Here is a 17416-nt window from a genome sequence, read left to right on the forward strand (position 1 = left end):
TGTTTCCTGTATGGTGCTATAGTATGCAGAGGTACTCAGGGCTGGAACCTCATTTGCCAATTTGCATCTCTGCCAGTCTCATTAGTAGCTTGTATCTTTGGGGGAACTTACTTATTGGTCTTCATTTCCAGGGGCATATTTATAACTCTCTAGGTGCTGCATTTCCATATGTTCCTGTAAATCTCCTTCCCTAACTTAGTGTATTCCACCAGCACTACCAGTGCACACTCACTGGGACATGTGCCCCCCCCCCCACCACCACCACCACCACTACTACTATGTGAGCTGTTAGGGCATTTCCTGGCCCCATATCGCTCCTCACCCTAGCTCATTGCAGCAACTGAAGAGCAGAGGAACTGTGTGTAAATCTTGTCAGCTCTGATCTTTGACTCTGTTCCCTTGGAGGCAGCTGTCTCTGTTCAGAGGCGCTAGCAGCTCCTCGCTAGAATATAAAGGAATGGAAAAGCCGACAGGCCTCTGGGGACTCCGCTTAGTAGCTTAAAGGGCTCATTGTGGGGAGGGCGAGGGTCAGCAAGGGGGATTTTTTCCAGTTAGTTTGTTAAGAAAGGAGTGCAGGCCACTGCAGTTGGCAGGATGTGTGCACATAATAGCCCAGTGTCCTCCAGCAGTGTGACTGTGCAATTGTCCTGTAGTCATGGTTTTAACTCAATGATTCAGGGTTGGATTGTGACTTGAGTGACTCAACTGGTGTCCTTTTCTGTACGCTTGATGTTGCTCAGGCCATCTGCTGCTTGGGAGAGAATTAAGAGAATAAAGAAATCCGTCAGGAATCTTGCCTCCCCCAGTGAGGTTGCAGTCTGGCCCACATGTCCAAGGCCGTATCCCAACACAAGGGGGCAGTGGTGTACCTGTGCTGGCCTGGATTGGGGGCTTGGCCTTCCCTTCCTCGGGCAAGCCAAGGCCTCTGCATGTGGGGGGAGAAGTGGCCCCCTGTCTCCTTGTTAGCCAGTGTCTATACTGCCCTGCTGGTGGCAGAGAGAAAGATGACCCTCCTTGATAAAGGTGGGAACATATTAGCAAAGAGCAATGAGTCCTTCCCCTGCCATCTCTCACTCCATTCCACAACACAGTTTGTTTCTGGAGGTTGCATCTTAATCCATGGCGAGAATCTAGTTTCTCTGGTTGGAGGCACTAATAGCCAAGTGGCTCTGAATGCTCTACTGATCCTTTGCAGAGCTGCTGGAGACTTGTGGTAGAACTGTGGGAGAAACCCAAAGTGCTTCTCATCAACAGTCAGGGTCTGCTCTGTTGGGCTGACCCTGTAGCCATGCTGCAAGCCTTTGCAGCTCAAAGCAGAGTTAACTGACACCAGGGAAAACACTGGAAGCTCCTGGAATATTGCCTACACTAGGGCTTCTAGCACAGCCATCAGCAGCATAGCTATACTGGTGGCAGGACTGATGAGAATTTGGGGAGGGATAGCTCAATGGTTTGAGCATTGGCCTGCTAAACCCAGGGTTGTGAGTTCAATCCTTGAGGGGGCCACTTAGAGATCTGGGGCAAAAATCTGTCTGGGGATTAGCCCTGCTTTGAGCAGGGGGTTGGACTAGATGACCTCCTGAGGTCCCTTCCAATCCTGATATTCTATGGTTCTACCACTAAAATCCAGAGTGTAGGCCAGGCGGGCCCCTGAGGAGTAGAGTTCTTGAGAAACTTGGGAGAGGGGGAGAGAGAACCTGATGGGATGGGGGTCGGTCTGTGTGTGTGTGAATGAGAACCTGCTGGATGTGGGAATGGGTCTGCGTATGAGAGAGAGAACACCTGCTGGGAGGAGGAGGATGGGGGTGGGTCTGCGTGAGAGGAAGGGAGTGGGTTGTGTGATAGAGAGAACCTGCTGGTGGGGTAGGAGGGAGCATGAGAGAGGGGTAACCTGTCAAGGTCTCTTTTGGGGGGGAAGAGTATGTCTGATGGGTAGGGGGCTCTCCTACTGGTGGTTGCAGTGGGTGTACTGGATGCAGGCTTCAGCTTTCTTGCCTCGTTCTCTGGAAGAGTCTTTCTAGTGTTTTGGCTGTAGACCCAGGGGGGAGGGGGGAGAAGGGAGATGTTAAGATAGGTTTGAAACAAAGATTGACTCTGCTGTTGTGTTAGCTGTGAGAACCCAGTTTGGAGGCTGGAGGGCTCCTACCTGGCCAGGAGACTCCGATGAGCATTTGAGGGTTCTGTGTCATGGCTGTCCCCATCAGCAGGCCTGTGTCTGGTGTTCCAGCAGAGCCTCTCTCTCTCTCACACACACACACGATGGCATGTGCATGCTTTCCCAGGCACTACAGTACAAGACTACATCACTAGATTGTGGCGCATGTTCCTTCACTTCCCATTTTGGTGTTTATGAATGAGAAGTGTGTCCGGAAAGCTCCGAGGCCTGAACTGGCCATACACAACCTAGGCCATCTGGAATGGTTGGAGGTACAAAGCCTGGTTCAGACAGGGTGTGGAACCCAGCAAGTCTGGCTTCAAATGCTGGGAGCTCCTGGGAGCGGTGGGGAGGCACTTGGTGCTGTCTGTTCTCTGGCTTGGGGCTGAAAGGGTGTTCCTAGTGGGCTCTGACTGGTGCCTCTCTTATTTCCTCTTGCCAGACTCTCTCCTGTCACTCTGTGAGGTGGAGGAGGATACACCTGAGCGGGTAACACATGGGCATGTTGTTCTCCCCTCCCCAACTCTCGTTGTGTGTGTGTGTGTGTGTGTGTGTGTGTGTGTGTGTGTGTGTAACCCCTCATGTACCGCAGGCAGGGAGAGTTAGAAGAGGAGATTGAGAGACACATGCAGCCTGAGGCTGCGGGTCCTGCAGTATCCCAGGAGTGGATTGAAACGGGCCTTTTTAAATGGTAACTAGGGAAGTGTTTGAATCTCGCACTGGTTCTTCCTTTCACTTTCCTATGTGAAGCATGGCCCAGCCTGGTTGCCTTTTTTGGACCTGGGACAGGCCCACAGAGCTGGGCTTGCCAGGTCACCTTGCTCTCCGGATTTGGCCATAGCAGGCTTTTTTTCTTGCTGTCTCTCTCCTCGTTCTCCTTTCCTGCCAGCATGTCCAGTGTTCCTGACTCTAGTACTGCAGTGATCCATCATACGAGAGTGCAGCCAGCTAACACCTCTGTCTACCCTTTTACTGCTTCAGTTATTCTCATTTTCCTCCTTCTTCTCTTCCCCACCCCCCACAGGAGCTCTCCAAGCACAGCCATAATCATTGCTCCTCAAGAAGTTTGGATAGTGGACTAGGGAGCTTTGCCTGTATATTCCCGTAAATTTGGGTGTAGACAGCAGATTGGGTGTGGAGATTGTGACGGGGTTGGGCCTGTAAAATGGTGATGCAGGCAGTGGACTAAGGGACTGATGGAGATGAGCCCATGACCATGGGTGCAGGTAGTTCAGGGCTTATCTACACTTAGCAGCACAGCAGGAGGGATTCTCTTATCAGTGTAGGTAATCTCCCTCCCCGAGAGGTACCTAGGTTGATGGAAGAATTCTTCTGTTGACCTAGTGCTGTCGACACCGGGTGTTAGGTTGGTTTAGCAGCGTCTATCAGTTGTGTGGATTTTTCACACCCCTGAGAGATGTTGCTATACAGATGTAAACTCCTAGTGTAGACCAGGGCTCAGGCTGTAGTATGAATGTGCTCTTAGGAAGGGAATGCAGGAAGAAACCTGGGAAGTCTGTAGCAAGGATAAGCCATTGAGCAAAAGGATTTAGGCAGGGAAGGGGGGTCTGTGCCTCCCGTTTGATCTGAGTTGAGGCAAGAGACGGGTGGGGGGTGATTCTGGTAGAGGCAGCAGATGGGAAACTGATGGGAATGTGGACTTGGGCAGGGAGAGATGTGATGGGGATCAGCCTTAGGAATGGAATACAGGCATAGGCTTGGAGGGCTACAGTAGGGATAAGGATGGAGGAGGTGGTACAGGGAGCGTACAGGAGAAAAGCTCAAAGAGGTAATACCGGAAGCAGAGTGGAGGTTTGTGACATGGTTTAGTGATTAGGATTGGGGTGCAGGCAAAGGCTTGGTAGTTTAGGGCTGCAGGGCGTGGGCGTGGGCTTGGGCAGGTGAAATCTCCAACAGGGAGGGGATGGGTGCAGGCAGGGAAGTGGGGTCCTGGGACAGGGATAAGCACCTAGGGCCAGGAGAGTTCCAGGGAAGCTGTATCAGGGGGAAGCCCAGGGGCTGTAGAGAAGAAGGGTCTGTAACCAAGGTGCAAGCAGGGGCCTGGTGTGGCTGTCACAGGGATAAGCCTTGTGTGAGAGTTGTACTGAGGATGGGTATTTAGCAGGGTCCTATAGGGGGCCCTAAAAATGATTAAGCCACGTGCAGGGAGCCTCCACTTGGGAACTGTAGTTACGTACTGCGCTTGCCGGTTGCATGTCTCCTTTGCATGCTGTTGCGTGTTCGTTCTTGGTGTTTGAAGCCCAATTTCTAGAGCAGGGGAGGGCAAACTACAGCCTGTGGGCCAGATCTGGCCCGTCAGGGTTTTCAATCCGGCCCACGGGATTTCCAGCCCTGTGGTGCAGCGGAGCTAAGGCAGGCTCCCTGCCTGCCCTGGCCCACGCCACTCCTGGAAGCGGGCGGCACCATGTCCCTGTGGCCCCTGGAGGAGGGGGGGCAGAGGGCTCCATGTGCTGCCATTGCCTGCAGGCACTGCCCCCCGCAGCTCCCATTGGCCGGGAACAGGGAACCGCGGCTAATGGGAGCTTTGGGGGTGGTACCCACAGGTGAGGCCAGCATGTGGCAAAGCCACCTGCCCCACCCCACCCCCGGGAGCCACTGCCGGACATGCTGGCCACTTCTGGGAGCGACACAGGGCCAGGGCAGGCAGGGAGCCTGCATTAGCCCCGCTGCATGCCGCTGCCACCCCGGAGCTGCTCAAGGTAAGCGGCGCCAGGATGGATCCTGCACCCCGAATCCCTCCTCCACCCCAACCCCCTGCTCTGAGCCCCCTCCCGCATTCCACACCCCCTTCTGGACCCCAACCCCCTGCCCTGAGCCCCCGCCACACCCTGCATCCCTCCTGCACTCCAACCCCCTGCCCTGAGCCCCCTCATGCACACCACACCCCCTCCCACACCCCAACCCCCTGCCCCAGCCCTACATTCATGGCCCTGCATACAATTTCCCCATCCAGATGTGGCCCTCGGGCCAAAAAGTTTGCCCACCCCTGTTCTAGAAGCTTCATGGGAAGCTTCACATTAGAAATGGCTTTATTTTTTCTGTCATGTGAAGAGTTAACTCCGTGACTGCAGTGTCTCAAGGCAGCATCTCAATTGCTGCTTTGTATTCCTGTGTGCATCCCCTTCTGCATTCTCCTCCCAACAGATTTCCTCCTGGACAGTCAGGCCTGAGACAGTGCCTGCATGTGGACCATAATATGAATGTGTGTGTGCATGTGTCTCGGCGTGTCTGCCTGACTGTGTGCAACAGCATGTAGTGCACAAGGGCATCTGATTGTCTATGTGAGTTCTACAGTTTTCCTGTGTGTGTGCACACCAGAGTGTGTGCACCTGTTCTGATTAGTGAGTATGGGAGCCGGCCTGTGTGTGGATATTCAGCATATGAAGCTGTCTGAACTTGCATATCAGTGACGTTTGTTGGTGCATTGTCCTCCCTGCGTGAGTACTGTGCCCCAGCCTCAGCCATTCATTGACCTGGAGCCTGCCGGAGCCCCCAGCAGGGCATAGTTGCTCTCCTAATTCAGGGCTGTTTGCTTGGCTGAGCCTCAAGCGTGATCTTAATGAAGTCTGGAGCATCGTGTTCTGGCTGAGCTCAGGCCTTAAGCTGTAAAGAAACGTCTTAAGGGATGAGTGCTGTCTGGGTGTTGTGCTACTGGGACACCACAGCTCATCTGCAGCTGCCTATGTCCATGGGGCATAAAAGGCCATGGAGTTATTTTGAGGGGTGCAAAGTCTAGTGGGGACAGCCTTCTCCATTCAGTTTTGTGCCTTGCCTGCCTCCCTTCTCTGCTGGGAGCACAGTGCCCGCATAGGAAGCCCTTAAGCTCTATTCCCAACCCCAAGGGATGGGGAGCTGCCTGTTCTGTGATGATCATATTCCTGTAGTTTGGTTCTGTGCTCTGAAGTTTCCATGCTAGTGTGTGGAGAAGACCTTCAACTCTCAGAGGTTCTTAACCTGTGATTTTTAACTCAGGGTAGATGCCCCCTCCCACAGCTTAGCCTTCTGGGACAGAAACTGGGAACTGGCTTTATTGGGCTATCACCGCAGAAGCAGAGAAGTCCAAGGACACATGCACTGAATAGTCTAGCTCATACATTCAGCAGCCCAACAACCTACACTGTGCTAACCTGATTTTGTGGACTCAGTATGTCTTTCCCATCTGTGACATCTATTTTCCTCTACTTTGCCAAGCCAGTGTAGAAGTATTCTATTCATTTCTAAAGGGCCTATAACCACGGTATCTGGGCCTGTAGCATGGTTTTCTACACCATATTCTACAGAATATTGTACAGTCTACTTATAAATTTCCCAAGTGATGGGACTCCCACTTTCCTGTGGGAGCCTGTTCCACAGCCTCATAGATGTTACTGTAACAAAGTGTTCTCTGAGATTCAGCTTAGATTTTCCTTTGCTTAATTCCATTCCCGTACTCCTGGGTATCCCATATTGCACTTCCCCATTCCCACCTCTTAATCGGTTCCCTTCACTTCTTGGTGTTCACAGCCTTCAAACTCTGGATGCTGTGTGGACCATGGCCCTTTGGGAAGGATCCCCTGTTGCCTTAGGAACACTGAATGCTTCAGGAGCATTGAACAAGCATTTTTGGGGGTTGTCAGTACATCACCCACCATGCCGCCGAGCCTGCTCTCTCTGAGCAGCTGGCGCTGGAGGGTTGTGAGCTGTGCCAGAGTAAGCTTGCATAAGTTTCTCCGGGCTATTTATCACAGTCTCTTCTCTTGCAGCAAAGAGAAAAGCCGGCTGTGCTGTCACCTCACTGCTAGCCTCGGAGCTGATGAAAGATGATGCGCTGAGTGCAGTACCAAGCAAGGCAGTAAAGAGCACCGAGGCAGCAACGGATGGAGGGACCCATGATGATAGCATGGAGATGATCAGCCGTTCAAGCTAGGCCTGGGCCCCAGACTAGGGCTGAAGCCTGCAGGACTGAAAGAGTTTTACAGAGGAAGCAAAATACACTGGGTCACTTTGCAATCTTTTTGCATGGATCTGAGGGGCAGTCTGATTTCCTTCTTGCTCTTAGGGCTGCTTGTGCCAGCTTTGGCCTTACGGTTATTGTTCCATATCTCGTCTCCAGGCTTCAGTCTTTCTGCCTCTCAAATTACAAAGCAAAAAGCTTTACCTGAATGTAAGCCATGCTTGGAGCAAGGTGAGAGACACTGGGTCTAGCTCTCCCTTCCCTGCAGGGGGATGGTAGAGTGTACTGGGAGAAAAGGGGCATTGATGGAGAGTTTAGAGACCACAGCCCCACCCAAACATATCCCTGCATTGGGTGTTGCCAAAGCAGGAACATTACAAGCTGCCTTAACCCAGACTTCTTTAGTTTGTAACTTTGGGGGACGCTGCTGGGCCAGGCCAGCCAAGGCACCAGTTCCACGGGTGACTTTCCTCCAGCGGGTCTCAAGGTTCCCAGCCCACTCCCTTATCACCTGTATGTGGGAGGAAACCTTGTAGGTAAATTTAGCTGGACTTCTACTTCTCCAACTGCTGTGCTGTGTTCTTGGACTGAGCACCTTATCCTGCGCCCCGTCCTCACTGTGTGCTAGGAGAGAAAGGGGCTCTCTAGACACCTGAGGTGCCCTTGCCTCCCTCAGGACCTGCTGCTTTCCTGCTCTTCACATGCCCTCCCTTTGCTTGCTCTATTTATTGCTAGCATTCCCTTAGCAGAGCCCTTCCTGCAACTGTGGAAATGATGTCATAGCAGTGATGACCCAACAGGAAGAGGTGAGTGTTTGCTTGGGGGCAAGAAGCTGCTTCTGGTGTAGTAGCTGCCTCTGCATGCTTTGGAGCCTAGGAATAAAGGTTGTTGTGTATCACTAAGTGGCCTGAGGTTGAGACCTCCTCCCAGCCAGTGTAACATGCCTGAGTGAAAGCATTCATGGCAGCTCCCTGGCAGCATCTGCTTAGAGTGAATCCAGGCTGCACTTCTATCTGCACAGAACTCTCTCCATTGTACACGATTTTCCAATCTTTTGTGGCAAATCCCTTGTGTGGCTGCAGCACAAGGGCTGGGGGCTGCAGCGTGGGCCCCAACTTCCTCGAGGCTGCTTGCTTCGGCTGTTGTGTTGTGCCATGCAGAGGAACTCCCTTCCCTCCTTGCCATGGCAACAGATGGGTGGAGCCTCCCTTTGGCTAAGAAATCACTTTGCAAATGTATCTATTTTTGTATCAGATTTTGTTTTAAAAGGAAATTTGAATGTAAGATAAAAATATCTGAAACATTTGCATGTTTGTGGAATTGCCTCCCTGCACTGTATGCCCTTCATTGTCCGTTGTAGGACGGAGGAATTGCCTGCCCACCTCCAGCACAGCACTGTCCCTCTCTGTCCTCCCCAGGGGGATTGGGCTGCCTACTTGCTGCACTTCCTCTGGGTGCCATCCCCATGGGCAGAGAGCTGCCTCGTTCATGCACTGGCTGAGCCTGTCTGTCATGGGCATGAAATTAGGGGAGTGAAAACACTGGCTTTAGTGTCTCCCCTTATCCCCAGTGTGAGATGATGTGTGATACAGTGTAGTTTCGCACCTATGGTTCTGGCAGCTCATAGCACTCCTGCTCCAACCTGGCTCCAACCTGGTTGGGAGTGTGAAGAGCAGAGATGTGTCTGACATCCCAAGGCAGTGGGTGTGGGGAGCAATCCTGTCCCATGCCTCATGATGTTCTCTGTGGGCGCAATAGCTGGGAATGCACATGGCTCAGCCCAGCTTCGGGCCCGTGTGTACTGAGGTGCTGCTGTTCTTGTAATTTAATATATTTAAGGAGTAACGTTTGTGATGTGGTCGGAGTGCGGGAGTGATCTGTAAAGGCCCAGTGCAGACTGGGCCAGGCGCACACCTCTGCTGCTGTTGCACCTGTGAGCTCTCTATACGCATGGACTGGGTGGGCAGGTGGGCTTTGCATGCACCTGTCCAACATTAGTGCCCCAAGCCCTGTGCACTCTGCACTGTGTAACTACCCTGCCTGTTGTGTCTGACCCTGAGAGCAGAGCTGCTGCAGGCACAGCCAGCCCTAGTCCTTGCAGGAGGTTCTCTTCCTAGGGACTGCTCTTCACAAGCTGGGGGTCACAGAGAGAGGCTCCCATTTCTGCATTTGAAAGATAGTGAATTACAGGCATCTATTGTCCTCAGCTTATAGGACCTCTGCCTCATTCACGCTCTGCCTGTGGAACTCTTCACCCTCCTCTTTCACAAAGGAAGGGTGCTGGGCCTGGAGCCTCTCGGCTGTGCTGGGGGAGAGAAGCAGCAGCATGGGGCCTGAAAGGTAGTTGAGTCTGCAGCATTCAGGGAAGGAAACAGGTTGGGGACTTTAGTTCTGGGGAGAGAAAGCAGAAGGGGTGTTAACAAGGAGAACCAGCCCAAACAGGCTCTGATTGTAGCTCATTCTGGTATCCAGTGTGTGTTTCCCCCCCCCCCCCCCCCGAAGTTTTGTGCAGGTTGGAGGAGCGGGGATTGAAGACTGCTGCAAGAGAGGAGTGGAGGCCCTTCTGTGGGGTTACCTGTGGCACTCTGAGCGGCAGTATGGGGATGTGTTCCACTGCAGCCTCCTCCCCAAACCAAAGGTGTCACACTGGAGTCTTTGCAACTTTTATTTTTCAATCTACTTTGGTTATGTTTGATAACAACAACATTCCATTTTCATAGTGTTGGGGTATTTCCTGGGACTTGTGATCATATCTGATTATTTTGGTTTGAAATGTTAATAAAAAATTGGAACTGTGCAGGATTTTCAGCCTCCCACTTCCTTTTATTAACAGCATGACATTGCTGGGCCCTTTGGCAGTGATGCAATGGCCAGGGTGTCATGGACTGTCCGCCCCAGCCCTTTCCAGCTGCATTGGATGTGATTGGAGCAGAGGTGGAGGGACATTTTCAGGACAGCTCTCTCCCCCCCCCCCCCCCCAATCTCCCGGTCAGTTTGTGAGGAACCCTGATCCCCAGATACACCCATTCCCATTGCTGTCACATGACTCAGCAGCTGTCACTTGTCACAGTGTGCAGTAAGCCTGAGCTCTGTTAGAGGATGCTCTCTAATACCCACCTCCGTCATGCTCCCGGTTGATTCTCTCATTTTATTCTAGTCTCACGTGCTAGGGCTCCTGCCTGCTCCCCACAGGTATGTGATTTGTGAGCGCTTTGGAAAGAAGCAGGAAAATGGAGTTAGTGAGGTGCTTGCACCATGGAGCAGGGCCTTGGGAGGAGGCAGCTGCCTCCTTATGTTCTGGAAATTCAGTCTTGTAAGAGAGAAAAGAAGTGATTGAAAATTCACTGGAGGAGAGAGGAGCTGCCGGAGTTCCTGGTTGCCCTGGGTTGAGAGGAGGAGGAAATGTGGGACTGGAGCATCAGCTGTCGCCAGAGACAGTGGGATTTACCCCCACCCTAGAGACAGTGATGGAGGTAAATTAACCTCACACCTCCCCAAGAGTTTGCTGGAGATAAGGACTGACCCCATCGACTGACAGTTCTACCTCTGCCAGCCACCACATCCACAAGCCTGATTGAGGGAGAGGAGCAGCAGCTTCACGGGGTGTGACAGAAAACAGTGAGCATTTTACTCCATCAGTTGTCCTGGACCTGGAGTTCATCTTAGAGTTAATAATGGTTGTGGGGCTGTGTATTACCTGCTGCAGCCGGTATGGTCAGAGGTGTTGGGTGCAGCAGGCTCCAGGGTAGCATGGGCATTGCAAAATGACACCAGGAGGGGCCATGCTGCCTTTCCATGGGCAAATGCCTGGCAGCTGGATACAGTGCTAATGATTGAACCCAGAGTGATGATAGGCAAATAGGGAAGAGCTCAACAAACCCCCAGGGCCAGACCAAGGGAGACTTGCTCAAGAGCTTTTATTCTGCACTGGAGTCATGAGAGTTGCCTTCCTTGGTTTTGAATCTGTGGGTGAATGCTGGTCTGGCAGCTCCATGATATCTCAGTACATGAGGGCTTCTTTATTTGTACGAAAAATGGAAAAAAATTAAAGTTATTTTGAGTACAAAAAGATGCTTGTGATCTTGACCTTTTTCTGCTTCTTGTGACTTGTCCTCTCTTCTGTGCCTTCTCTGTCCGCACTGTAGAGTTGGATACAGGACAGACCTGGAGTACAGACCTCTGGCTCTTGAACACCAACTCAGTCTAATGGGATGTTCCCCAAGGGGTGGACTGAACCCCTGCCTGTGAATCATGAGCCCCTCTAATGCAGGCCATGCTGTAACGTTGGGTGTCCTCCATGTTCTATTTTAGGGCTGGGGAACCAGAGCACAGCATTTTCAATGCCTTCAAGACTGGCTATCCCCATCATCTGAACCCAAGGTGTGGGGTGTCCAGGAATTATCCTTTATTTGCAGTATCAAAACGCTGTTAATATTAGAAATTCTACTTCTTAAAGAAAAACATAAATCACCAAAATTGTCATGGACACATACGTCCCAGGCACAGAATATATGGACCCCTCAGGTCAAGGTGAGTGGTGATGAAAGAGCTGAGATTTCTCAACAATAATCCAAAGCAGGGGTGAGGACAGGAGGCAAAAGTTGTGCTTGGCACTTGCCAGGGAGCTGGTTTCAAGGGTCTTTTCCAGCAGGACTTTAGCTGAGCTGCATGCATCTTTGGTTTTTTTCCCCCAAGCTACCAGTAGTTTTGCAAGGACATCTAGCTGTTTCCATATGGCCATTGAGGAGGTACAAATGCTTTCCAATTCCCCTTTGTGATGGGGCTCATGCAGGGACAAGCAATATTATATGGCCTTGGTGAGGGATTGTCCCTGTGGCTTTCCTATTTCCAGGATTGCGCCTAGTCATGTATATGGGACAGAGTGGCAATGAGGACTGTCTCCTCACTCTGGTGTGCACAGATCCTGGTGTTATCTGGACCGGTGATCTGCTAAGTCACTCCAATACTTGACTCTGGGAGCCAGCCTTACCCTGCTCTGCTGTGAGAACCCCCACTCCTGGGCTGTTCATGCACAGCCTCTGGCATGTAAGCTGCTTGACTTGTGTAATCAAATGACACTAGCCAATATCTCCAGTCCCTGACACAACCCTATGAACCTCCATCTTGCAGTGTCCAGTTATGCCCTCTGGACACTGCAAGCTTATATGAGTTTGTTAATTTAACAAAGAAATGGATATGTACCAGGCTTGTTATCCCAAGGGGAGTCTCTGACATGCTTCAAAACAAACACACTGCTTCAGGTAGAATAAACAAACAGATTTATTAACTACAGAGATAGCTTTTAAGTGATTATAAGTCAAAGCACAACAAGGCAGATTTGGTCAAATGAAATAAAAGCAAAATGCATTCTAAGCTGATCTTAACACTTTCAGTGCCCTTAAAAACTTAGATGCTTCTTGCCACAGGTTGGCTGGTTGCCCTTCAGCCAGGCTCTCCCCTTTGATCAGTGCTTCAGTCGCTTGATGGTGATGGTCTGTAGATGGAGGTGGAAGAGAGAGGAAGAGCATGGCAAACGTCTCTGCCTTTTATCATGTTCTTCCTTCCCTTTTGGCTTTGCCCCTCCCCCCCCCTCAGGTGAGGATTACCTCATTGTAGTCCCAAACTGACCAAAGGAAGGGGGGTGACTCACTTGAGAGTCCAACAGATGCTTTGTTGCTACCTAGGCCAGTGTCCTTTGCTCCTGTGAGGCTGGGCTTTGTCCCATACATGCCCTGATGAGGTGTGAACTACCCCTCTGCTCTTGGAGAGTTTTTGCCTGGGCTTGTTTTAAGCCATGAGGACACATTTTCAGCCTCATAACTATATACATGAAATTACAACCTATAACATAACATTACTATAACAACAATGCTCAGTGCATCATGAGCCTTCCGAAGACACCCAACATGACAAACTTGGCTTTGAATACCACACAATCATATTATAATGAGGAACATGGGGTGTACGGTGTTCCCCCCACGATACAGAACTTCACGCCTGGAACTCTCCAAGATGGGCATGTTTATAGGAGGGATGTGTCATAGTTCAGGGCAACTGCACCTGTGTTCCCTCTCTGTTGTCCACCCAGAAAGAGCATGCATTCTGGGCACTCAGTTCCTCAGCCTTCATGTGTTTCATGTGTCTCAACCTTCTCACTAGGGTTTTTCCAGGCAGCACAGTTCCCTACCTACACTGAATTCCCAGTGAGCCAGACTGCCTGAACAGGCCAGCAACTGCCCTTTGCTTTCTTTCCAGAGGCTATGAACAGCATAATTTCCCACAAGTATAAATTACCAAACAGCCATGGGCGGCAGGTATCACAGGCCAGGGGAGACTGAGCCTCCCCAAACAGCCCGGTGTGGCCGTGCCCATGCTCCGCCCCCAGGCTCCCTTCTGCCTGCTTCCAGTTCCCACTCTTCTGCTGGAGTGGGCTGGCCTGCGGTCAGGACTCAGGTGGCTGGGGCCAGTGCATGCGGCAGCCTGCAGCTGGGACTTGGGGCAACTGGGGCTGCGCCGCCCGGCGCTCCAGGGCTGGGGCCACACCACCCCCCTGGGACTGAGGGTGTTGGGGTGGCCCAGGGCTGGGGGGCCAGCCACCACAGTGCGGGGGCTCTGGCAGGGGAGGGGCGGGAGGGCTGGGACCTCAGGCAGAAGGGGCAGGGCTAGTGGCTAGCCTCCCCCAATGGGCAGTTCACATGCCACCCATGCACAGTCTTTTCTAGACAAGTACATTTATTCTGAAGGCGAAAGCATTACAGAGAAAACATTCTAAAACAATAGAAGAATGTACATATGTGCTAATAAGCTCACCAGAGATCACCCCAACTCCAGCAAGGGTTCTGGTGGGAGTCAGTCCTTCAAATCCCAACAAGGGGTATTTCTGTGGTTCAAGTTCCTAACAGCCTTGGCTTAGAACTAGGATAAATGAATGATTTAGTCTTTCCGTTATATGGCTTGGGCCTTTGATTTTCAGATTCCTGGAACAGGTAACTAGACAATGGTCCTCTCCTTGCATAAGTGGGGACGTGGGAATTTGCATTCATCTCCCCCTAGAGATTCCCCAGGCAAACCACTTGACTGTCCTAAAAGTCCTTTCTTGCCTGGCCCACTGTTCAGTACAGTCCATCAAAGTTAATAACACTTCCCATGGTTCACAATGATACACAAACTTAATACAGGGTAAGGTCTCCCACAGGTATTGTGGGACATTGCCGTAGTTGTCACAGGGTGTCAACCTCATTCATTGCAGAGGGACAAACTCCATTTGTTTTGATGGTCTGTGGGTCTGAGTATAAATTTCAGGTGACATTTCACAGCAGAACTCCCACAGGTGGTGATGGGAATTTGCACAAGATCAAGGGGAGTGTGTCCTTAATTAGACATTGCTTAGTGGGAATCCAGGGCTTTTTCTTCCTTCCCTATCACCCTTTCTCTGTCTCCTCTTCATTTCCTTCTCTGCAGCAGCTCCCAATTTCTGCCCCGTAGGCTCCAGTCCACCCCCTTCCCTCTGCTAAAATTGGCTGCAGTTAACATCCAAATGAGGAGGGGAGGGGGGAAGAAGTCACCGTCTGAGCCATTGTTTCAGGCTTTCTGCAGATTCAGGCAGACCTCACTCCATCAGTCCTAGTGCGTCGTCACAGGAAGATTTTCTTTATAAGCATGAGGACAATGACCTTTTATTTTTACATGAATATTCAGACTGTGCAGAATTTGCACATGCTCCCAAGGTTGTATGCCTGCACCAGGCAAGATGGAGCAGCGCTGGTTGTTTGACACTTTCAGTTCAGTGTCTAATTCCAGGAGTTTGAAAAGCTTGGCCCTAAAATCTGTGTCACACTGAATTTCTGGAGCAGGGACATTCTGAACACTGCTTGCTTGGTTCTTCTTCGAGTGATTGCTCAGGTGTATTCCACTATAGGTGTGCGTGCTCGCCACGTGCACTGGTGCTGGAAGTTTTTCCCTTAGTATCCATAGTGGGGGAACACCGCTCGACCCCCTGGAGTGGTGCCGGTATATCATGCCATAAAGGGGGCTGCGTGCTCCCCCCACCCTCAGTTCCTTCTTGCCGCCAGTGAAAGTAGTTGGAACTTTGTGCTCCAGCCTTGGCTGCAGTTATAGCCTTAGTGGTATCCAGTTTCACTGAAAACGTTTCTTGCTGAACTTTTTTGCGAGTGCCTGGCTCGGGGCATGCCCCGTGGCCCAGGCTTCAAGTCGTGCGACTCCTGTCGCAACTCCATGCCCAGAAACGATCCACACACCTAGTGTCTTCGCTGTCTGGGCGAGGCTCACATTAGTGAGAAGTGTAAAATTTGCCGCTCCTTCAAGCCGCGAACAAAGAAGGAGCGTGAGATCTGACTCCAAGCTCTCCTAATGGAGTCGGCATTGGCCCCGGCACTGGCACGTCGCGCCGGGCACCTCGTCTTCGGCGCATAGCGAAGCGCCTCCGGTTCGCCGTCCTGATTCTACGCCTGGTACCGCGTCCTCGGTGCGCAGCGAGGCGCGGTCGACGAGCCGGCACCACTCCCCTGCTAAGAAGCAAGGGAAGACTCAGCGGCGCCGAGAGAAGGAGAGGGGTGAGGCCAGACCCGAGTTGGGCAGCCCACGATCCCCATCGGGACATAGACCTCCGACTCGCGCTGAGCGGAGTAGTCCAGTCCTGTCCACGCGAGCCTCGCCTGAGGTACGCATGCCTTCGACGCCAACGGCAGCTCAGGCCGCGTGTGATATCCTAGCGCTTCCGGTGCCGGGTGCGCGCCTCACTCGGGCCCCCGGTCCCGTGGGAAGCCGCCCTTGGGCACCCATCAGCCCTCCCCGGAGGTGTCGGAGGTTGAGGTACCTTCCTGGGTTGAGGTGCCGAGCACAACCCCGCAACGCACATCGACTCCGCATCCCGGCTCTTCAGTGAGCGGATCCCACTCCTCCGGTCTCGGACGCCATCGAGGAGGTGACAAGAGGCGGCGCCATTCCTCCTCCAGCCAGTCCGAGAGGAACAGGTCGCGACGCCATCAGCACTGACACTTGTACTCAAGCACCTGCCGTCACAGAGGCTATGCTCGGGTGCGTCCCAAGAGTCCCCGGCACCAAGGCGCCGGGGCCACAGGCGCCACAGGGAGTCCAGAGACAGTTCCTTGGACATCTATCTCTCAACTTCCTCCAGGTCGAAGTCTCGGGGTAGGAGTCGTCATGATAGAGACTGCTCCAGTCGCTCTTACGACACCGTGTGCTTCTTCCGGACTTCGGCGTTGGCGCGCAGCCGTCTCTCCCTGGGCCACACTGCACCGCAGGAGCAACCAGCCCTACTGACGCCTGATGCGTCTCATTTCCAGGGCGTTCCCTGGCAAGGACAATGGTGCCAGTGGGCATCGTGGCCTCAGGCACCTGCGCAGCCGGGACCTCGCTCCGTGGTGGGAGCCTCTCAGGGCCGCCCTGCGTCGCCTCCCCGGCACCGGGATCAGACCGTGGGCGCCAAACCTCCGGCACTGGCTCTGGCACCGGACCCGGACGTCGAGCCCACGATGCCGTCGGTTGCTGAAGGCACCGCTCCATCCACCTCTTCGGCGCAGGGTGATTCAGTTGCGGTGCCGCCTCCCTCTTCCCAAGAGGACTTCAAAGCACACCAGGAGCTGCTTAGGAGGGTGGCAGCAAACCTCGAGCTCCGGGCTGAGGAGATGGAGCAGCCCTCTGATACCCTGTTCAATGTCCTCGCCTCCTCGGTACCGGGGCGTGTAGCCCTCCCATTCCATCAGGGAGTAGCCAACATTACCATTGGCCTGTGGCAGACCCCGGTCTCTCTTGGGCCTATTTCCAAAAAGGCCGAGAGGAAGTACTTCGTCCCCACAAGGGGTCACGAGTACCTATACACCCACCCAGCTCTGAACTCCTTGGTGGTAGAGTCGGTCCACCACCGTGAGCGGAATGGCCAGCCCGCGCCCACACCAAAAGACAAGGATGCTCATAGACTGGATACCTTTGGAAAAAAGGTTTATTCGTCTGCGAGTTTCCAGCTCAGGGTGGCCAACCACCAGGCACTGCTGAGCCGGTACAAGTTTAATCTCTGGGGATCCCTCCCCAAGTTTGAGCCCCTTCTTCAGGATAAAGACGGAAAGGAGTTCCGGGCTCTGATCGACGAGGGTGTGGCAGCGGCCAAAGCAGCTCTCCAGGCGGCTTCGGATGCAGCGGACACAGCCGCTCGTTCAATGACTTCCGCAGTCTCCATGCGACGAGCGTCGTGGCTCTCGCTCTCGGGGCTGTCGGTCGAATCCCAATCCATAATGCAGGACCTGCCGTTTGATGGCAAGGCCCTATTT

General features: G+C 52.8%; 1 protein-coding gene across 1 annotated transcript in view; it reads left to right on the forward strand.

Moving 5' to 3' along the window:
* DIAPH1 (diaphanous related formin 1) overlaps positions 1 to 10952 on the forward strand; it is a 172089-nt gene extending 161137 nt beyond the window's left edge. The window contains 1 exon segment of the mRNA XM_029913745.1: positions 6919 to 10952. Coding sequence (XP_029769605.1) covers positions 6919 to 7082 — 164 coding nt within the window. The 3' untranslated portion in view covers positions 7083 to 10952.
* The last annotated feature ends 6464 nt before the right edge of the window (positions 10953 to 17416 follow it).

This window comes from Terrapene carolina, unplaced genomic scaffold (genome assembly GCF_002925995.2).
Source record: "Terrapene carolina triunguis isolate 2854851 unplaced genomic scaffold, T_m_triunguis-2.0 Scaffold838, whole genome shotgun sequence".
In the NCBI taxonomy this organism is placed as follows: Eukaryota; Metazoa; Chordata; order Testudines; family Emydidae; genus Terrapene; species Terrapene triunguis.